Here is a 23,485-nt window from a genome sequence, read left to right on the forward strand (position 1 = left end):
AAGAAAAATTCATATCATAACAAAAATAAAAAACGGTTTTCTGTATGAAGTGGTATACCTCCCAGCACTAGAATAGGTCATTGGTTGCCTCTTTTTGAATGGGAAAAGCCTTGAAAGTTAGTTTTTGGAACCTTAGAGAGATTTAGAGAATGCACTGTGTAAGTTAATTTGGCAAAACGAACCATGTGTTTTAATTTTATGAAATATATTAGTGTTCTGAAATTAAGTTCTTCTTCCTTGACCCTCCAGGAAAGTCCGTGGACACCCACAAGTTCCAGTTCTCCACACAGTCAGGCCAAAGGTGGTGGAGACTCAAGTGATGGTTGGACTTCAGCGCATTCTGATTTGCACACTATTCAGACATTTGTTCACAAAGCTCGTGTCTCCAAAGGTAAAGGGTTACCAAGGCTCAACTCAGATGGTACTCTGTTGGAGAAAATGAGACTCAAGGATTCCCTGTATGACAGCAGCAGCAGCTCTAACACCACTTCAAAATCTGAAAGGAAGAAAGAAAAGAAACTAAAAAAGCTAAGCAACACAATAGGCTCATCAGCTTCAATAGGAACGTTTGGTCAGGAGAAGGGGAGTCGAATCAAAAGCAGTAAAAGCACTAAGACTACAAAAGTTCTTAAGAAATTAAAGAGTTCTGCTCAAAGTGAAACTGATTCTGAGGGAGTCCCCAGCTTGGGATTAGTGGTGCCAAGAGGGCCAGGTCAAGGATCTGGAGATGGATACATGGCAAGATTAGACTTCAGTGATTCAGGCGAGATGAAAGTTGAAGATCAGAGTTCATCTGAAAAAAAGGAGTCTGAATTGGCTGAGAGTTTTGAGGAAGATTCTACTCGTGAGGCAGACAGAAGTTCTAGTGAAAGGGAGACCTGGATTGCAGATGAGGATATCATGGTTGAATCAGGTACTGCTTTACAAACTTGCTAAGCCAAGTCTATTTTGCTTTGCCCTTTTCACAGTAAGCACTGTTCTTAAATTTGTCTCTTCCATATTCCTAGTCACACAGCTCCTGAGGTGGTAAATCCAAGTCATTTTAAATGTTCTCAGTTCATTTTAAAAACCTGAAAAAGAAAAGCAGTTTCCAGTAACTTCTTGCAAAAATTAAAGTATTTTAATTCCCAAGTATTTTAATTCCTGTGTTATAGCCTTAGCTTTATCATGTTAAGTCCAATTACATTCTTTACTTAAAATTGTTACTATTGATTCTGATTCTGATATTCTGGTAAACTAACATTTTTTGGAGTACAAGTTACACTTTGAAACTGCTCAACATTTTTTTGATTTACCCTGCTGACTGCAAGGCAAAACTAAGACTTGAGTCTACTCAGAATGACAAGAAAATGTTAGCTTGTCTGAGTTAAAGGTAAACCTTCCATTATCTATTTAACTACCCTGTGTGTTTAGATTAACTTAAAGGGATCCTTGCCCAGAAATGATTTTTTTTTTATGTTACTGTTTTGGTGTAAGTATTTGAAAATATGAACAGATACTTGTGGAAAATCCAAGCAGAGTATGAAAGTGAAGCATGTTGAAATGGAATTGAACCTTTGAATTGAGGACATAATAGGTATAATATGAAATGTCTTCTAATTAGGGAATGTAAGTGATTAATATTGGATTGCAAGACCAGTTAGTATTACTCATTTTTTGCCCTTGTACACCTTCATCTTTTTGTTTTTATGTACCTCTTTTTTAATTCCAAATTCTGAGCGTTTTTAAGGCAACAAAATGTGGGTTTAGGTCAACAATATAACCTGAGTTTAGTTTAGAATTAAAGTACTATGATTCATGCATGCTTTGAGAGTGTGATGATGTGACCAGTTTGATGAATGAATTGTATTAATTTTAACTTGTTGTGCCCTGAAAGCGGGAATTGAAAATGATTGCAAGATTAATTGCCTTTTTAATACAATGGCATACACAGTCAATAAAGAAACAATGTTGCCTTCTGAATGTGATGGTCCCAACTGCAACCATCCATCTATTTTCTGTATGATCTATCCAGTTCAGGATTATAGGCAATTGTATTGCCCATTCTAGTTGTACTAGATGCATTGCAAGAGCAAATCTTGCTTACAGGAATCAAACCTCCGATGTCCGTGCTTGGGGCAAGGCCTCTGATAATACACCATGGTGGCTGGTTCACTTATTTGGCAGGGTGAAGATCGGAGTATTATTTTTTTTTAAGTCTGAGTCTCAATCTGATTACTAGGTGGTTATCTATCAGGTAACACTTGTGGTTGGTCAGCCAGGCAGCAGACATCTGCCACGTCCTGTCAGTTGTGAGAAGCAGCTCATAGATATGTGGTACGGTATCTGCCAAATAATACAAAGAGTACTTAACTCTGATCTTCACCCTGCCAAATAAGAGAACCAGCTGCCATGGTGCAGCTGACGTCAGAGGTTTGATTCCTGCAAGGAGATACAAAAGTGCGTACACCTGATGAGCCCCAATAAGGGAGAGAAACATATCGTGTACTCTTTGTAGTATTTGGCAGCTACTGTGTCACATATCTATGAGCTGCTTGGACAGATGTTGTCCAACTGGCTGACCAACCACAAGTGTTACCTGCTAGGTAACCACCTAATAATCAAATTGTGATTCTGACTTAAAAAAAAAAAAAAAGTATGTATGTATGTATGTATGTATGTGTGTATGTAAAAAATATATAAAAATGCACATACAGACAGGCTTGTGTTGTTGCCACTTTTATCTCCTTATTGAATATTTAAATGGATCTCTGCATGATTTGAGAGCAACATAACATTACCAATTAGGTGTAATCGTTTAGCTTTTCATGCATTTGTAAAAGGAGACGAATAGATAAAAAGATTAATTCCTTTTTATTGCAGTGTCCTACGCAGTGCTGATAAACAAATGGAGACTTATCTTTCATTCTCTGACTGCAAAGAACCCGCAACAGATGTACACCTATCCAAGCATCTGCCCATTTTCTTAGCGGCTTGTACAATTTAGGGTTGTTGCTTAGGGTTGTGGTTGGTGCTTTGCATGTGTCCACATCTAGGACTCTAGGGATGTTAGAGGACTCCCAGCACAAACCGTTGTAAAGAGAAAACATTGAAGAAAATTTTAATTGAAGTGCCTGTTTGGTTTACCTGCACCGATAATGATGCTCAGTTTAATACCAAAATGAAATTTATTTAGTGTTTCAATGCTTCGAAGGACAGGCCCCGCCTCCATTTTTTATCTGACCTGCATTAACAGAGAATCTTAATCGATGAAACAGTGTCAATAGGACAAGCAAACCAGCATTCTTAATTGGTAAATATGAATCGGCAAGCTCTGGGTTTGTCATTTGTTTGGCTTTTGAAGGCAAACTAATGTTCATTAGTATAACCCATAAGTAAAAGCACATATATTTGAATGATGCATTGAAGAATGTAATGCTGTCTCAGTTATAAATCTAAGCTGTCATTACCCGCACTCAATTTTCAAATTTTGGATTTGTACACAGGAAAAAGCATTAAGAAAGTGTAATCATTAATGCAAAACAAAGGCTTTTTTTTACAGAAGTTCTGAAGTAAAGGGTTAATATCACATATTAATTTCAAGACATCTGTGTACAATACCATCGCCAAGCTGGTGGAGAAGAGCGAGATAGAGATGCTTGCAAATTATAAATAATTAGCTGCTCTACCTACAATCATGGCCGAAATTATCTGCACCCCTGGAATTTTCCCAGAAAATGCACCGTTTCTCCCAGAAAATTGTTGCAATTACAAATGTTTTGGTATACACGTTTATTTTCTTTATGTGCATTGGAACAACACAAAAAAACAGAAAAAAAGCCAAATCTGACATCATGTCACACTGAACTCCAAAAATGGGCCGGAGAAAATTATTGGTACCTTTTCAAAATTGAGGGTAAATCATTTTATTTCAAGCATATGATACTCGTTTGAACTCACCTGTGGCAAGAAACAGGTGCTGGCAATATAGCAATCACACCTGAAGCCAGTTAAAATGGAGAAAAGTTGACTCAACCTTTCTGTTGTGTGTCTGAGTGTGCCACACTAAGCATGGAGAACAGAAAAAAGAGCAGAGAATTGTCTGAGGACTTGAGAACAAAAATTGTGGAAAAATAACAACCTCAGGGCTACAAGTCCATCTCCAGAGATCTTCATGTTCCTTTGTCCACTGTGTGCAACATAATCAAGAACTTCACAACACATGGCACTGTAGCTAATCTCCCTGGACGTGGACGGAAGAGAAAAATTGATAAGACTACAACGAAGGATAGTCCGAATGGTGGATAAACAGCCCCAATCAACTTCAAAACATATTGAAGCTGTTCTGCAGACTCAGGATGCAACAGTGTGAGCTCGAACTATCCGTCAACATCTGAACGAAATGAAACGCTATGGCAGGAGAGCCAGGAGGAGCCCACTGCTGACACAGAAACATAAAAATGCCAGACTGAAGTTTGCCAAAATGTACCTGAGGAAGCCAAAATCCTTGTGGGCGAACGTCTTGTGGACAGATGAGACCAAGGCAGAACTTTAAAGCTCATCATTCTACTGTTTACAGAAAATGGAATGAGGTCTACGAAGAAAAGAACACAGTACCTACAGCCAAACATGGTGAAGGTTCTAAGATGTTTTGGGGATGTTTTGCTGCCTCTGGCACTGGATGTCTTGTCTGTGTGCAAGGCATCATGAAATCTGAAGACTACCAAAAGATATTGGGGCGCAATGTAGTGCCCGGTGTCAGAAAGCTGGGTCTGCATCAGAGGTCATGGGTGTTCCTGCAGGACAAAGACCCCAAACATACCTCTAAAAGCACCCAGAAATGGTTGAAGACAAAGAGCTGGAGAGTTCTGAAGTGGCCAGCAATGAGTCCGGATCTAAATCTGGTTGAACACTTATGGAGAGATCTCAAAATTGCTGTTGGGAGAAGGCGCCCTTCAAATCTGAGAGACCTTGAGCAGTTTGCAAAAGCAGAGTGGTCGGAAATTCCAGTTGAGAGGTGTAACAAGCTTGTTGATGGTTATAGGAAGCGCTTGATTTCAGTTATTTTTTCCAAAGGGTGTGCAACCAAATATTAAGTTGAGGGTGCCAATAATTTTGTCCAGCCCGGTTTTTGAGTTTTCTGTGAAATTATGTCAGATTTGGCTATTTTTCTGTTTTGTTTTTTTTTGTATTGTTCCAATGCGCATAAAGGAAATAAACATATATACCAAAACATTTGTAATTGCAACAATTTTCTGGGAAAATTCCTGGGGTGCCGATAATATCGACCATGACTGTATGTAGCTGTATAATGGTGTGTGAGCATTTTAACTCTGGATGCAGGAGTTAATTTTGCTGTCTCAGACCTTTGTACTGACCGGTGCCAAAAACAAATGCTGAGTCCGCTTTGTTTATCTTTGATACATTTATCACAAAGTCTATGGGGTTAAGGGGCTATATTTTAATATGTAGGTTATCGTGACCACTGTTTAATTATAGGTACCTGAGTACCGAACTTCATTTCTGCACATGGATGTTGGAATGATCCTTGATCCTTATAGACGTGTCACTTCACAGCTGAAATACTATACTATGAACCCTCCAGCAGTGCTTGAAGTGGAAACAAATGGCCGCAGTTACTATGTTTCATCAGCAGGTTGTTCCCTCTTCCAATTAGTTATTACTTCTTTGTGATGGGAGATTATGCGGCTAACCCTTTGAGCGTATATTGGCTTCGAGTGCTGCTGGTACTGTCTCACTTCAAGCACTCAAAAAAGTCTGCAGTACCACAGTGGTGTGGTGCTGCCAATACGCCTGTTTTGTTCTGACTTTGAGCGTAATACATTGATTAGTCTGCCTTCCCTCAGTTACCACCCACTCCTGCTAAAGTAGCTAAGCACGGGAATCTCCCATGCATCCTGCTGCAAATATGAGTGTCCGACAGTTTTTCTGTGAGGGGTGCAAGATTAAAAAAAAAAAAAAAAAAGTCATGGCTGTGGTTTGGCACACTAAGGAAATTTCTATAAATGTTTGGAGGTATAAGTGATGTGTTCAGCCAATCAGCAGTGGGCGATACTACTAGCCTTCAGCTCAGCCCCAGTACAAGCTTGGAAAATCAAACTGTCAATGTCAGAAACTTGTGGTGGTTTGAATTAATTTGACTTATCTATTAAGCAAATGTTACAAACCTAACCAATTGGTTCACTGAGAAACCAGACTTTAAAAGCATATTGTTACAAAAACAGCATTAAATAAAAATGGAAATACCAAGAAATATATTGGAATTCATTAATTCAGCAGTATATACAGTTTGAATTTGTATATTTAGTATGAATTAAGTATTTTTCAGTTACAGAAAATGTCAAAGAATAAGTTTAGAACGTTGTCATGGTAAGAAATTGAGTAACCTGTTATTACTGGTATCAGTATTGAGTTCAAGCATTCTGCTATCATGACATCCTTATCTAAAACACTTTTAAAAGGAGCTGCTCTGTATTTTCATTCTAAAATAAAGTTTATTTAGAAGTTTTTAATCATAATTTTGGGCAGACATTCATGTGGCTTGATTTTATAATGCTTTGAAGGATGAGGCAAGTAAGTATCTCTAATGATATAAAAGAGTTAACAGACTCATGTAATTGCAGGGATGAACAGTTAGAAAGGCTTGTAAAACTAGATACTTAATTGCTGAAAAATAATCTGCATACACTTAATTTGTCATGGGTGTTGGGTTTTGAAGGCAAAGCAATGTTTATTAGTATAACAACCAAATGTGACAAATGTAGTGAAAATACATTTGGCACAGAATTGAACGGCATGGGAACAAATGGAATGTAGTCTCAGGGTACAAGTAATTACTGGAGTTGAGGTCAGTCCAGCTCAGTAGCTAATTCTGGATAAGGACACAAGGATAAGCAGTAACAAAGTACAATCACTTATAGTGCATCTGGAAAGTATTCACAGCGCATCACTTTTTCCACATTTTGTTATGTTACAGCCTTATTCCAAAATGGATTAAATTCATTTTTTCCTCAGAATTCTACACACAACACCCCATAATGACAACATGAAAAAAGTTTACTTGAGATTTTTGCAAATTTATTAAAAAATAAAAAAACTGAGAAATCACATGTACATAAGTATTCACAGCCTTTGCTCAATACTTTGTCGATGCACCTTTGGCAGCAATTACAGCCTCAAGTCTTTTTGAATATGATGCCACAAGTTTGGCACCCCTGTCCTTGGCCAGTTTCGCCCATTCCTCTTTGCATCACCTCTCAAGCTCCATCAGGTTGGATGGGAAGCGTCGGTGCACAGCCATTTTAAGATCCCTCCAGAGATGTTCAATCGGATTCAAGTCTGGGCTCTGGCTGGGCCACTCAAGGACATTCACAGAGTTGTCCTGAAGCCACTCCTTTGATATCTTGGCTGTGTGCTTAGGGTCGTTGTCCTGCTGAAAGATGAACCGTCGTCCCAGTCTGAGGTCAAGAGTGCTCTGGAGCAGGTTTTCATCCAGGATGTCTCTTAACATTACTGCAGTCATCTTTCCCTTTATCCTGACTAGTCTCCCAGCCCCTGCCGCTGAAAAACATCCCCACAGCATGATGCTGCCACCACCATGCTTCACTGTAGGGATGGTATTGGCTTGGTGATGAGTGGTGCCTGCTTTCCTCCAAACGTGACGCCTGGCATTCACACCAAAGAGTTCAATCTTTGTCTCATCAGACCAGAGAATTTTCTTTCTCATGGTCTGAGAGTCCTTCAGGTGCCTTTTGGCAAACTCCAGGCAGGCTGCCATGTGCCTTTTACTAAGGAGTGGCTTCCATCTGGCCACTCTACTATATAGGCCTGATTGGTGGATTGCTGCAGAGATGGTTGTCCTTCTGGAAGGTTCTCCTCTCTCCGCAGAGGACCTCTGGAGCTCCGACAGAGTGACCATCGGGTTCTTGGTCACCTCCCTGACTGATGCCCTTCTCCCCTGATCGCTCAGTTTAGATGGCCGGGCAGTTCTAGGAAGAGTCCTGGTGGTTTCGAACTTCTTCCATTTACGGATGATGGAGGCCACTGTGCTCATTGGGACCTTCAAAGCAGCAGAAACTTTTCTGTAACCTGCCCCAGATTTGTGCCTCGAGACAATCCTGTCTTGGGGGTCTACAGACAATTCCTTTGACTTCATGCTTGGTTCGTGCTGACATGAACTGTCAACGGTGGGACCTTATATAGACAGGTGTGTTCCTTTCCAAATCATGTCCAGTCAACTGAATTTACCACAGGTGGACTCCAATTAAGCTGCAGAAACATCTCAAGGATGATCAGGGGAAACAGGATGCACCTGAGCTCAATTTTGAGCTTCATGGCAAAGGCTGTGAATACTTATGTACATGTGCTTTCTCAAATTTTTTGTTTTTAATAAATTTGCAAAAACCTCAAGTAAACTTTTTTCACGTTGTCATTATGGGGTGTTGTGTGTAGAATTCTGAGGAAAAAAATGAATTTAATCCATTTTGGAATAAGGCTGTAACAACAAAATGTGGAAAAAGTGATGCGCATGAATACTTTCCGGATGCACTGTATGTGAAGTCCCTTGAAATCAACAGAACAAAGGCTGTTAAAGAAATTTTAAAATGATGGACTTCGATTAAGTAGTTTAATTTCACGAAGGTAGGCTTAATGTTGGGACAAATGTTTAACCCATTAACTGCCACGATCCCCATTTGGGGATCATGTACTTTAAACCGGGAGGAAATCCTTCTCCAAACCAGCCAAGAGTCGTGTTCCTGTTGATATCAGAACCTCTGGAACTGGTCACTACATTGAACGCACAGAAATGGGCAAACAAAGGAAGTGTGCAGTGTGTAAGACTAATGCAAGAAAACAGTGCTGCAAATGTAATGTTGGACTACATGTTGAGTGTTTTCCAGTATGGCACCAAAACTAGTATGTGTCATGATCCCCATTTGGGGATGGCCAAAATTTTGAAATGTTGGAAAAAGTACAAATGTTGAGATTCAAAATATATGTTTTCCTTATTAAGCAGATGTTAATCTATAACAGTAAAGCGAAAATATTCGGGGGAAAAAAATTAGCAGTTAATGGGTTAAAAAAGGTTTGAGGTACCTGGAGCTAGCTCATTATTCTAGTTCTTGGCGTTAGTGGAAAAGGTGCATACTGGGAGTCTAGCATGTAAGGACTTCTTTGCAGATTCAGGTAACAAACACAACACAGCACAACATTAATTAAACAAATATTTGTTATTGTAGCAACCTGAGTAAGTTTGGTGTATTAACGCAAGTCTCCTGGGTTTCATATAGATTTTTTAATAAGAGGATTAAAGGCGTATAATTATTTAGGCTGTATAACTGCTCTCTGAAGAAAATATGAAATGCAAATGTCACATAATTGTTTCAAATAGTGCTATGTTAGCTTGAGTACAGATGTTTAAGTAACCTCATAGCTTATTAGATTCTTTTTCTTTCCTACAATGTCAGTGCATGGTAATTGATGGTCATTTGCTGCATCTTTCCTTCCCTTACACATGGATTGATGCTTAAAATGATAACACATCATCATCAACAACACGTTCAGCTAAGAAAAGAAAGAATTGCATTAAGAGATTTAGTAATGGTCAATAAACAGTTGCTGCAGTTTATATAAAAAAAAAAAAAAAAAGCCTAAACATTCTGTACTGCTCCTCTAAAAGATATGCTTTGCTCAAATAAGAAGCTGTTGGCTTCCCAAGCTGTCATTCAGTAAGGCTTATGCAGATCCATAGCTAATATCCAAATATGTAACAACAGCATACAGTGTGATTTGTCTATCTTCTCTTGTGAAAACATTTACCATGTCAATCTGGGCTTGTGTGCACGAAGCTGATGGTCAACCAGATCAAGCTTTGTCGGTTACACTTGTTCTTCCTGCTTTAAACTTTTCTATCCATTCATACATTTTTTTTGTGCTGTTTTAACTTCTGTACTGAGTTAACATCCTTTGAATTTCAGAAGGTTTCACTCCCCCTGCCTGAAGAAGTCTTGCTGCATTACATTGTTCAAGAATGGTGCAATCCTGCTTCTAGTAGACTAAAGGCAGAGCTCTGCACTGTGTGTGTCCAAACTACCCATAAGCCATTGCACACATGTTGAATTGCACCAGCTTTTAACCATTGCAGTCACTGCGTAATTTTCAAATTGCTTTTACATTTGATTTTCCCTTATATTAGTCTGTAGTTCACTTCAGAGTGTAAGGACTCTGTAGTTAAAGGTTCAGCTTCTTAAAGTAATCTTAGCCTTCAGAGGCATGTTTGCTTAAAATGTGAAATACAGACATTATTGAGCTCTCTAAATTTAGGATAAGTTGTCGTCGGACCAATCCATGACATTTTATGACAAAAGGAAAATTTTGCAACTTGCCCTATATCTAAGAGGAGTTTAATATAGTGATTTAAGAACTGGCTTTAACAGAAAAATATTTTGGTTTTAGTTATGACACTGGTGCTGTATTGTTAAATTGTTACTATTGATCAAGATGAAGAGCATAATAAAGCAGTTCTGTAGTCTATTTTACACAAATAAGTGAAATAGTTTTCTAAGATGTAGGAAATTGAAAAACTGCCCTAATTTTACATTTTGTTTTAAACTGTAAAAAGCACATTTTTCAGTCTGTGAATATAATTGTGCTTAAATCTTGAAACAATGATAACATTAGTATTTTGGGTCTGGAGGAATTCTGTCAATCTATTTTCAATTAACAAAATTGGGTATTATCTTTGTATAATTGTCTCCTATATTTTTTTTTTCCCTTAATGAGTTATTTTCACTTATTTTTTTTCCTATGTTAATTATATGACTTATATAAAATTTACTTTGGTTAAAATTGATTCTCTATAATAGTTTCTTAAAATTTTTGTTTTTGAGTTTCATCCACTAATGGTTCCATGTAAAAAATAAAAAGTATTGTTCCCAATACTGAGCCACAAGGCATTCTCTTCTGTGGGTACTGTGAATGATGGCTGTGTATCAAAAGAACCAACTAAGTTTCTATAGTAGAATGCCAAGATCAGTGTCCCAAGGTTGTCCTTAAATTGAACACCAGTATAATTTCCTGCAGTGATTAAATAGCAATAATATAGATTGTGATTACCAGTCCAGATTAAGATATAATACATGCCAGTTTCAGGTGCTTCCAAACAATGAGACCACATTCCACTTAATATTGGTAGTAGTATCTTTATGGAATTTTAATATATTAATCTGTTTGATAACTTTGTAGATTAAGCAATCAACTTTCTAAAGTTTGTACATTCTATCAATGTATTTTTGGGTTGCTCTAATGGTTTTAATTCCACATCTCAAAAGTTGTGTGTAATTTGAGCCTCATCAAGATTTGGTTTTGTCCATGTGCCTGTTGCTGTAAATGTGACTTTTAATTAAGCATTTTTAGAAAATTAATTTATCAAGAGAACAATGCAGAAAATATGACATTAAATTTTCAGTTTTATCTGCATTATAAATAACTCATTTTCTAAAACATGGCATACTACTACTACTATATACGTTTTTTTACACTCGACTTGCATTTGTCCAAGGTGCCTAACAGTACCTACAGTACAGCACTGTGATTACAGTTTACATACATACTGTATCTGCATTCATAATCCATCTAAGGAATGTAGGCAAGCATTTGTTAAATGGCTAGTGAAAGACCTTATACTTGGAAAAAAAATTCAGAAAGCCAACAAAAGCTGTTATCAGGATATTTATTAGTATTAGGAATGTGAATGTAAACCATTTAAATGTATAGACAATTTGAAGTAGACAAAAGTTTAGGACTGTAAAAGAAGGGATTAGCACCTAAGCCCCTCCCTCCTCCTTCATTCAATCATATTGTGCTTTACAGAGAAGGCATTACAGTGATCCCTCGCTATATCGCGCTTCGCCTTTCGCGGCTTCACTCCATCGCAGATTTTATATGTAAGCATATTTAAATATATATCGCGGATTTTTTGCTGGTTTGCGGATTTCTGAGGACAATGGGTCTTTTAATTTCTGGTACATGCTTCCTCAGTTGGTTTGCCCAGTTGATTTCATACAAGGGACGCTATTGGCAGATGGCTGAGAAGCTACCCAACTTACTTTTCTCTGTCTCTCTTGCGCTGACTTTCTCTGATCCTGATGTAGGGGGTGTGAGCAGGGGGGCTGTTCGCACACCTAGACGATACGGACACTAGTCTAAAATTGCTGAAAGATTATCTTCACGTTGCTATCTTCTGTGCAGCTGCTTCCTGAAGCGACATGCTGCATGGTGCTTCGCATACTTAAAAGCTCGAAGGGCACGTATTGATTTTTGACTGTTTGTTTCTTTCTCTCTCTCCCTCCCCCCCCCCCCCCCTGCTCCTGACGGAGGGGGGTGTGAGCTGCCGCCTTCAATAGCTTTGTACCGGCGGTGCTTCGCATACTTAAAAGCCAAACAGCCCTATTGATTTGTTTGCTTTCCTCTGTCTTTCTGACAGTCTGTGCTCCTGATGCGCACTCCTTTGAAGAGGAAGATATGTTTGCATTCTTTTAATTGTGAGACAGAACTGTCATCTCTGTCTTGTCATTAAGCACAGTTTAAACTTTTGAAAAAGAGACAAATGTTTGTTTGCAGTGTTTGAATAACGTTCCTGTCTCTCTACAACCTCCTGTGTTTCTGCGCAAATCTGTGACCCAAGCATGACAATATAAAAATAACCATATAAACATATGGTTTCTACTTTGCGGATTTTCTTATTTCGCGGGTGGCTCTGGAACGCAACCCCCGCGATGGAGGAGGAACTACTGTATTTCAGTATTGCCTACTTGTCAAATTGCAAATTCTAGATTCTAGAAATCTAATTTGCAATCCAAATCAAGTATTATAAAAATGTAGGCTTTGACAAAGGTCCCATGTTAAATTTGGAAAGGTTTTGGAACTCTTCCTCTCTGGTCCTCCTCAATGTGTCCAGTCTAATGATGTGCATGATCAGAACATATAAATATGGTTAATGCTCCTGCACTTGCAGTTGCACCTTTTATAATGCAGGCATGGTTGCAGCAATAAGGGATATAGTCAAGCAGCAAGCAGAGAAATTGGAGTGTTGGGCATTCACAAATGCCTTTCTTAAATGTTTGCATCCTGTCTGCTGCCTGGAATTAGCCTGGTCATTTGTCATCAACAGACCTGCCATTTACTGGATGTTTTTTTGTTTATATGTACTGTATATATTAGAATGTGCAGTGTCTTTTGTTCCCAGGAAATCAACTGTTTCAGATTGTGTAATCACACCTTGGGCACCAACAGTCAAACTATCACCAGCTGTCCATTCTGTTGGTCCAATGACAACTAATCTCCTTGATCTCTTGTCTAAATTCTACTTGTATTTTGAGCCATGTGATTGATTGTTTGTACGATGAAGAAATTTTTACTAACCAGCTGGTGCACCTAACAAAATAGCAGTTGAGTTGTGTTTATATAATGTGTATATAACCATTACAAAACAAACGCTTAAGCGCAGCAGAGTGAATGCCTGACCACAGCCAGTAAAACTGTTTGACTGACACATCTTGTTTGTGTGTGGAGAAATGCAGAATCAATTTAAGTTGTGTAGGGTGTTGATCTTTGGTAGACAGGAACAAAGTAGGTGCTGTTATGGCATGTCGATGTAATCGATAGTTGATTTATATAAATTCATCAACTGGTGTGACATACCTTGCCGCATCACATTTTTAACATCTTTCAAGAGATCGACATGGCAGCACCTAGTTCATCTGCAGGTCATGTAAAAAACTGTAGATTGGAGTACTTTAAGCTATAGCCAAGCAATATTGTGTTCTATAAACTCTGTAAATATGAAATTGTATATCATAGCAGCACAACAGCTATGCAGGAGCATCTAAAACAGAAGCATTTTGAAGTTTTTTTATGAAGTTGCTGCCAAGACAGTGGAGTTAGTTCTAGTTATTTTTGTTAGTTCTGATTGATAAGTCTAACCGGGTGCTGAACTTTATAAAGGACTGTCACCCCAGCAACAATGCATTAGTAGGCTAGCACTGAGCAACAAGCTTTTATTTTTATAATGAGTTAAAAGAAAATATCTAAAAGTAGTGTACATTCTGGCAGAAATAGTGTATAGTAAGCAGGATAGCATATTGTTAGCTAATCAACAGGTTTTTGATACACTACTTTACTCTCACTTTATATTAGTTTATTTTTTTTGCCAAGTTTTGGTTATATAATATTTACTTATCAACTTAATAAGTTGTGTTCTAGTGTTAAGAGGATTTTTGCACTAATGTTGGACTGCTAGTCAGAATGCTAGTTATTAAAATCTGATAACAAACTCCACCATTACTTGAGCTTGCGTTTTTGCACTTATATTGCTAAAAACATCTGATCTGTAATATCTGATTCAAACTTCATTACTTTATCATTTATTTGTGAACTGAAATTATTTTGATTTGGTGTTAGATTTTTAATGGAGTAATCCAAAGTTACTACTGTTGACCAAGTTTTGTTATATGTTCTGCCACTTTATTCTACGAGGGACATTCAAAACGTTTCCACACTTTCGTATTTTTGTTGGAAACGGTGAAGGCGGGAGTAATTGGGCATTAAAAAGTTGGTACGATACTGGGAAAATTGAATTACAAATGAAGGTGACTATGTAGAAAAGTGATGTACACTAGTTGGTTTTTGAAATTCATAAGAGTGTACAAAAAAAGTGCAGAAACTTTTTGAACATCCCTCATATTTAAAGAACTCAGAACCACAGGATAGCTTGTTACATATACCGTTTACTTCCTTCATCTATATCCCATAATGTACAGACCAACCCATAATGTGCTGTTAATCCCATCAGCTTTACATTTAAAGTAACAGATGTTTGAACATCTCTCAAATTTAAAGATCTCAGAACCACAGGATAGCTTGTTACATATGCCGTTTACTTCCTCCATCTATATCCCATAATGTACAGACCAACCCATAATGTGCTGTTAATCCCATCAGCTTTACATTTAAAGTAACAGATGTCTCTAGCTATTCCCATATGCACAGTCTTTGACTAGCAGCCATATCCCATTCAGGAACTGTTGAAATGATTCACCAGGTACCTGCATCTTTTCATTAAATTTGTAGTGTGTGAGCAGATATCGAATGTGCTTTTGGCATTTTAAAAGCCTCAAAGCAGCCATAGTATGTTTTTAGTTTCTTACTGTTGTCTGTTGTAGATATCCCATCATTCGTCACCAATCCACAGCAGCAAGTAACTATAATTTTCCTTTTACCTTTTGTCTTGATCTGGTTCCATGAACAATTATCTGTACGTGCTATATGAACTTTTGTCCCAGGTGTGGCAAATTGACCGAATCCCAGTCTATTTGAATTGAAGGAGCTCTGGCAACATCCATAACTGTTTATTTTAAGTAGTGTTTTTTTTTTTTTTTTTTTTTTCCTGACACCTTGTTTTGTTCTGCCACTTTATTCTTTTAATAGTGCTCAGAACCACAGGATGACTTGTTACATGTGTGCCATATACTTCCTTCAACTATATCCCATAATACGCAGTTAATCCCATCAGCCTTACATTAAAAGTAAAAGATGTCTCTGTAGATGTAACAAAATATTAGATTAGTTGACAAATTGAAAAAATAATTGCTAGACTAATTGTTTAAAAAATGGTTGTTAGGTGCAGCCCTAAACAAAAGGTGTACCACTGAGCATCGTAAGTCTTCTAGAAAACCACAGCCAGTTGTTTGTGGTTTTCTTGCACTGCATTCTCAAACCTCCTCCCACTCTGCTTCCTGGTCTGAATTGATAAAGCCTGGGTGCTGTTTTGGCAGTGTTGATTATGGTATGCTGATGGTGGGTCTGACACTGTGGATTGGCTTACTACAAGCAGAAAGTAACAACCTATCGATTCATAAAAGCATGCCTTGTGCTCACTCCTAGTGTGAAATCATTAAAGACAGTACTTTATTTATGGTGAGGTATTAAGAGGATCATGAGTACATTTTGATTTTTCACAAAAACTGTTGCAGTGATGATTACTCGAGTGAAATGCCATATGTGTATAATTTTTTTTCATTTTCTTTTCTTACAGGAGACGACTCATGGGACTTAATCACCTGCTACTGCCGAAAGCCCTTTGCTGGCCGACCCATGATAGAATGCAATCAGTGTGGCATTTGGGTGCACCTCTCCTGCGCAAAAATTAAAAAGTCAAATGTGCCAGATATCTTCTACTGCCACAAGTGCAAAGATGTGCGTATTGACCGCCGATCAGGGCCCAAGAAGGACGCTGAGAAAGTCTAATATTTGTTCAAGGTCCCCACCCAGCTGTGGCTCTGTCTCCCTTTCTTAATCAGAAACTCTTGATGGAACGACTCAATTTTCTTCAATGTGGACAAATAAATATCTGGATGACTTCTGCAAAGGCAGTATAAAGCACAGAATTCAGCAACATGGCCCTGTCATGTGTGCAACAAGTTTTTGTTTCACTTTTATTTTGTTTGTTTTAAAGTAGTTTTTCAAAGTATCAGTAATTTACTATACAATTGTTCACATGCTGTTTTGGTTTAAAATTCACTTTTTTGTTTATGAGTGGTTTTTTGGCTTGTTAATACATGTTTAATTGCTGCAAGTAATAATTTGAAGAGGCAATTCACGTTGTTAAATGTTTTATGTACAATAATCAAAAATAAGTGTAGCTGGCTTATTTTCATTTTTAGAGGAAAACCAGTCTTCATTTTTGTCCTCCTTCCAGGTCGATGGCACATTTGATAGCACTTGGCTAAGTTTCTGGTATTTCAAATGCAGTGCTTAGTGAGATTTAACAAGAACCACACTTGCAAGGAGGTATAAACCCTTTATGCTAAGTTAATGACTTTTTTGGTTGATAGAGTATTATATGGATTTATAATTAATTGCTCAAAATAGCTGAACAATTAAACAAGCAACAGTATATATTGACTAAGGTTTAAGTTTTAGGAGAGCAATATCTATTTTCATGACCCTTTGGTTCTGCTAGTGGAAAGGAAGATTCTTAATTGTGTAGTACCAAGGCAATTTGCTGCTGCTTGAATTGTTGGAGGGTGGTCTCTCTGGACATGTGCCAAGTTTTTCTTTAAAAGTGAGTAAATAGTCAAACTAATTAATGAGGAGCACCAAGAATTGAGAACATAAAATTTCTGCACAACTCGAGAGTTCAGTTTACCCATTCCACATATAAAGTGGAGAGGGTGTAACAAGGTACAGTGGATGGCCTTGAAGCAGAGAAGAAAAAAATCCTCTCTCTGTGTAAGAAAAGGGGAATTTTAGAAAATTAGATTTTAAAAAGCAACTCCTTTTGTCCTATAGATACTTGAAGATTCCCTTACAAAATAGTGATTGTGCCTTAAATTACTTTGAGAATCAAAAAGAATCCCTTTCACGAATTGTCTATTCTGTTGGTTACTAAGAATAAAGAGAGCATTCCATGCTGCATATATTGAAAACTAAATTGCTATATAAACAAACTTACTATTTTATTAGTAGTAATTGCTTGGTTGACAAGGAAAACAATCCTTTTTGTAATAAATTCTTATACAGTCGTATTAGCAAAATGGTTATGGAGAATGTTTGATCTTCCCAATGCAGTAATGATATATTGGCAGAGTTTTTGGATACTTCACTCCTGTTGTTTGTTAGGTTCTGCTGAAACCTGCTTAATTTCAGAAGGGAAAAAATGTTAACATTTAGGGGGAAATTAAAACCATTTAGATTAAAGGCACTATAGCTCATTTCATTTTTTTAACCTGTGCCTTAAAGAAAGTCACTTAGAAGCTAGCTATGCAAGCACATTATCTTTAACATCTTTTCTTCCGGACAATGTTGCGAAAGTCTGACATTACACCATTCAGAAATGTCCAGTCGTACAAATTCAAACATTTGTTTTATTATGCCCTTTATTAAGAAATGCACTGTGCAAACCTTTTGGGAGATGCTTCTAGGATGAGGAAGGCAATTAGGAGGTATATTACGACATTGAAACACTGATTCCAAAATGTTTTTATTTGTAGGAAAGGGTCGTCCCCCATTTGATGCCAGCTGATGAAGTTACTTAAGGATATTGGCCCCAGGTTGCAACCCGACTTGCTGTCCTGTGCTCAAAGCTAAGCGAAAGAGATATTGATCACAGTTTGGGCTTTGAAATTCAGTTGGCCTTGCTGCAGGGGACAAGTTGTTTGTATATACTGGATTTTTTATTGTGTTTTGTTAATAATGACTTGTAGTCAAGAAAACAGCTCCCGATTTATTTAATGAGTTTTGGAGCTTTGAGTTCAGTGTTGAGGGGGGGGGGGGGGGGGGGGGGGGTTGTAATTCAGAGGGAGCAGGTCTCATAGTTTTAGGGATTTTATTTTATTTTTGCTGATGGTTCTTGAATTGAAAAAGTGAATGCTAAAGAAGTGTTGCTTTGGTTGCTGCAGATGTGCAGAATATTTTTTTATTCCCTTTTCTGTACATAATTTGACCAGATATTGTACATATGTGATTTAAAAAGAAAAAAGACAATGTTATATTTTCTGCATCAGATGTTTTTTCCTTTAATGTGTAGCTCAATAAATACATTTTTTGATTTATTTGCTTTATTTTTTCCCCTCCTCAGCACCCTTACTTAAATGTTTCTGACCTGTGGTGATCCTTTTTGTGCCCTGTGTATGCTTTTAGCAAAAGGTCTTGGACAGAGGTTTTTGGCCAAGTGTCCAGATATATCTGTGATTTTTTCATGTTTGCATAATTATCTGTTGCAGTATTTTGTGCACATGTCTCCCTGTCCATCTAATTACATTGAGTTGACTACTCATTATTCCTAAAGCATAGGCTTTGTAATATGAGGGCAGAAGGCCCAGGTGAATATTAGAGGAGGCCAACTGGTTTGTGCCCCAGTTTAGTGAAATTGTTGCAGGGTAACTGTGTATAACATGTGCCCATTGGCCCGAAGGAGGAGTGGTTATGAAGAGAAATGGATAGATGCCTTTATCATTATTGCACTTAAAAACAACATTACTGTGCAGCTCCTGGAATGGTGGTTACTGCTAAAAAACTATGTAAGAGCCCACAAGACCAAAATTTAGCTTAATGGATTACCCGTGTTTCTCAGAGTGAGTGTACACAAAACAATTTTAACTGTAGTTGTGCGCTCCAGAGTGGTTTTTCAGAATTCCATGAAATTTGGTTGAAGGTCACTGTCTCTATTTGCAATATATGAGATATTCCAACCCAATTGGAGTGGCTTGTAAACTTCAAATGGTTTTTGACATGAAAATAGTTCTGACAGGTGTGAGTGGCCAAGTAAGCCAATTGTGCATTTCACTTCCCACTGACCAGTCAAAGCGACTCGACTGTGTTTAAGGTTTTGAAAGTCTGGCTGCAAAACATTTATGGAAGTATGATAAGCAGGACAATATGGATCACAATTGGGTCTTCATGTGAGAAGTACTGGACAGTATTGACCAGTAGCTATAAACTCTTGGTAGCAGTGCAGGTTTGCACTTTTAACAGATTAATAATAATAATTATTATTCATTACATTTATATAGCGCTTTTCTCAGTACTCAAAGCGCTATCCACACAGGGAGGAACCGGGAAGCGAACCCACAATCTTCCACAGTGTCCTTACTGCAAAGCAGCAGCACTGCCACTGTGCCACCTGTGAGGACTAGTGTAAGTAGTGTCAGTTAAGTCATTAGATAATGCAAATCAAATGAATATAAATAGCAAACTTGGTCACGTTTCGCCTAATATTAAAGCAGATTCAGTACACGGTGAAACATCACATTTTTCAGAGGGTCAAATTGTGCATGCACTGTGAGTCTCAACTGGGAATTTTGCTACATAGTCTCCCATGAGATTGTTCAAAAGGCCTCCAACCTTTCAAGAGACTAAAATCAACTTGTCTGTGCGCTCACATTAAATTTGTACAAATAAGTCATGTGTGAGAGCCCATCTGAATTCCTGATGTTATATAACACATGAGAGAATCGCATACAGTAGAGTACAGCCATTCTTGGGAACAAGGCATTAAAGTTCCAATTGGGTTGCTTTGAATGGGTCTGCATGCTTTCTGGCTTCTTCTGCCAATCCATCTTAAATTGGCTTGGAGAAACCAGGTACTGGTGTGTGAGTGTGCCTTCTGAGGACATGACACCCCATCTGGGGCTAACTTGTTCCTCCCTTTGCACCTGACACTTCAAGGTTGGACTCCTGCCCTCTTGTAGCTGGCAGATGACGGGAAAAATGAAGGAGTGATGGTTTTTTCCCACTGAAGTGGATGTGAGTGCTTGCAGCACATCTTTGAGTCCGTTTTTTCACATCCAGCTCTTTAGTCTGCCAGTTCGGAGGCAATATCCTTGTCTTTCATGCAGCACTTCAGTGTTTCTGATCTCTGACATCGTGCTGCCTTACATTTGCATTGCTTCTCATACAACAAATTGGACATCACTGCACCACTGCTTGCCTTGGGGCTCCATGAAGTTTCAAAGTGTATCCCCTATAAAGGTCAACATTATAACCATCCTTTTCTATAAGCAAAACAGTTGAAGGTCATAGAGTGCCTGGAGCCTGCCACATTAACATTCCACACAAGGCAGACACCAACCCTACAATGGGCATTGGAACCCAGGGTCCTACACATTCACTTTCACATCACCAATTAACCCTACAAACATACGTTGTTAACGCTGTGGAGATAAAGCCCATGTAAATGTGGGCAGAATGTCCTCTTAAGCCGAGTAGCTTTCCAGAGCCATTTCAAGGCCACCTCAAATCCTTGTACTGCTTGGTGCTTCGTACACTGAGTGCCCTTCACTTTTTACATTTTCTGATCCTGCAGCCTTGTGCTAAATTCGTTCAAGTTCATTTTTCCCCTCGTCAAGCAAAATAACTCCAGAGTGATAAAGTGAAACCAGGAATTTAGACAGTTTGTAAATGTATTAAAATTAGAAATTGAGATATCCAATTGACACCAAGTATTCAGACCCTTGACTCTGTAATCCGCTGTAGCACAGATTCCAGCCTGGGGCTGTCATGAGTTTGACTTGACAAGCTTTGCTCACCCCTCTGTTGTCTTTGCTTTGGTGGTTATTGGGGTCATTGGCCTGTTTAAAGGTGAACTCTTAGCCTAGTGCCCTGGAGCATGTTTTCATAAAGAATATCTCTGCTTTGCTCCATTGAGCTTTCATTCAACTGCATGTAGTCTCCCAGTCATCTCCATAGCATGATGCTGCCACCACAGTGCTTCAATGTCACAGTCGTATTGCACAGGTGATGAGCAGTGTCCTTCAGACAAGCTGCTTAGACTTGACAGTTCAATCTTGGTCTCATCAGACCAGAGAATCATCGTAATTTGAGAGTCCTTTAGGTACCTTTTGTTGGCTCCAAATGGGCTTTCTTGCAGGGGGATCGAGTCATGGTGTTGGTTCCCACCTCCCACTCTAAACTACTTGCCGACTGGCAAGGACCATACAAAGTTAAGGAGAGAAAAGGACTCGTCGACTATTTGGTGAAACAGCCCAATCGTTGACCGAGTGAGCGGATATATCATGTGAATCTGCTGAAACCGTGGAATGAAAGGGGCCCTGATCCCACCTCCGGCCAGCTCCACTCCTTCTTTACTCAGACTAACACACTTAACTTCGGGTCTAACTTGAATACCCGACAGAGGCGTGAGCTCAAAGCAGTTATCTCGTCCGTCCCGGAGGTAGTAGACGAAAACCCCAGAAGCACCTCTCTGATTGCCCACGATAATGTGACTGAACCCGGGGTTATAGTCCGAGAATGCCCCTATTGTCATCCCGAAGCAAAGAAGGCTGAAGTGGAACTGGAAATTCAAACGCATGCTGGACCTAGGAGTCATAGTCCCTGGTTCAGCCCAAATGTCTTGGTTTCTAAGTCCGACGGGAGTTGGAGGTTTTGCAATGACTTCCGTTGGCTTAATTATGTATAACAATTTGATGCTTATCCAATGCCTCGAGTGGACGACCTCCTTGAGAGGCTTGGATGGGCTGAATATCTGACCACACTTGACATGACCAAAGGGTACTGGCAGGTTCCTTTAACGCAGTGTTTCCCAAACTCAGTCCTGGTGACCCCCTCTGGCTGCAGGTTTTTGTTCCAACCGGATTCCTAATTATTGACAACACTTGGTAACACTGATCTCATTTAATTAGCTGTTTTTTTTATTTGACATTCAGAAAAGCACAGCAGCATGGTTTTTACATTTATAAGACATTTAGAAATATTTCTGCTTTTGCTATAGATTTAAATGCTTAACTCTTTTGTTGATTTCATTATACTTTGACCTTTATCTGTGCAGTTTTTCCCTCTTCATTGTATCTTTAATAATGACAATTTAAAATGAGCAGATCAGACACCCAGGCAAACAACACTGAATAATCAAAGGCTGCAACTACAAACTTGGGAAACTACAACACGGAACTTGGGAAATAACAGTTCACTTAATTAGCCCAGGACTTCAATTAAAGACAGAAGCTGGTTGGAACAAAAACCTGCAGCCACAAGGGTTCACCAGGACCGAGTTTGGGAAACACTGCTTTAACGGATACTGCAAAGGTTAAAACTGCGTTTAGCACCCCTAGTAGGCACTGGCGGTATCGTGTCCTTCCATTTGGGTTACATGGGGCTCCTGTGACTTTCCAGCGTCTTGTGGACAAAGTTCTCTGCCCCCATAGCACGTATAGTGCTGCCTACCTGGATGACGTCATCATCTATTCCAGCACCTGGAAGGAACACCTACAGCACGTCCGAGCTGTATTACGGATGCTGGGTGAAGCCGGTCTTCGAATCAATCCAAAAAAATGTTTCTTTGGATTGGAAGAAGCCAAATATTTGGGCTACCTGGTGGGTCGTGGTACTGTGAAGCCACAGTGCTCTAAAATAGAAGCCATTTTGACATGGCCTGTCCGTGAACCAAGCGGCAGGTCCAGGCGTTTCTCGGCTTGGCAGGGTACTACCGCCGGTTTGTACCACACTTTTCAGAGAGAGCCTTGCCCTTGACTAATTTAACAAAGAAGAGGGCTCCTAACACTGTGGTATGGACTGATATGACGGAGGCAGCCTTCGGTGACTTAAATAAAACCCTGACATTGGCACCTGACTTTTCACTTCCTTTTATCCTTCAGACAGACGCTTCGGACACAGGCCTAGGAGCAGTGCTGAGCCAAAGCGTCGATGGTGCTGAACACTCTGTCATGTTCCTGAGCCGGAAACTGCTGGATCGGGAGACCAGGTATGCGGCGGTGGAGAGAGAGGCTCTTGCGATTAAGTGGCTGATTACACAGTTGAGGTACTACCTCTTGGGTCGTGAGTTTACACTTGTCACGGACCATGCACCTTTACAGTGGATGGCCCTGCATAAGGAGTCTAACCCTCGAGTCACGAGGTGGTTTCTTGATCTACAACCTTAGAAGTTCTCGCTCATTCATCGGAGGGGTTC

General features: G+C 39.0%; 1 protein-coding gene across 2 annotated transcripts in view; it reads left to right on the forward strand.

The window, feature by feature from the left end:
* Positions 1 to 18,611, forward strand: part of phf23b (PHD finger protein 23b) — a 61,750-nt gene extending 43,139 nt beyond the window's left edge. For both annotated transcript variants that reach the window (XM_028798441.2, XM_028798440.2), the window contains exons 4-5: positions 250 to 913; positions 16,094 to 18,611. In XM_028798441.2, coding sequence (XP_028654274.1) covers positions 250 to 913; positions 16,094 to 16,305 — 876 coding nt within the window. In that variant the 3' untranslated portion in view covers positions 16,306 to 18,611. The remainder of the gene's footprint in view (positions 1 to 249; positions 914 to 16,093) is intronic.
* The last annotated feature ends 4,874 nt before the right edge of the window (positions 18,612 to 23,485 follow it).

Source organism: Erpetoichthys calabaricus, chromosome 3 (assembly GCF_900747795.2).
Source record: "Erpetoichthys calabaricus chromosome 3, fErpCal1.3, whole genome shotgun sequence".
NCBI classification, from domain to species: Eukaryota; Metazoa; Chordata; class Cladistia; order Polypteriformes; family Polypteridae; genus Erpetoichthys; species Erpetoichthys calabaricus.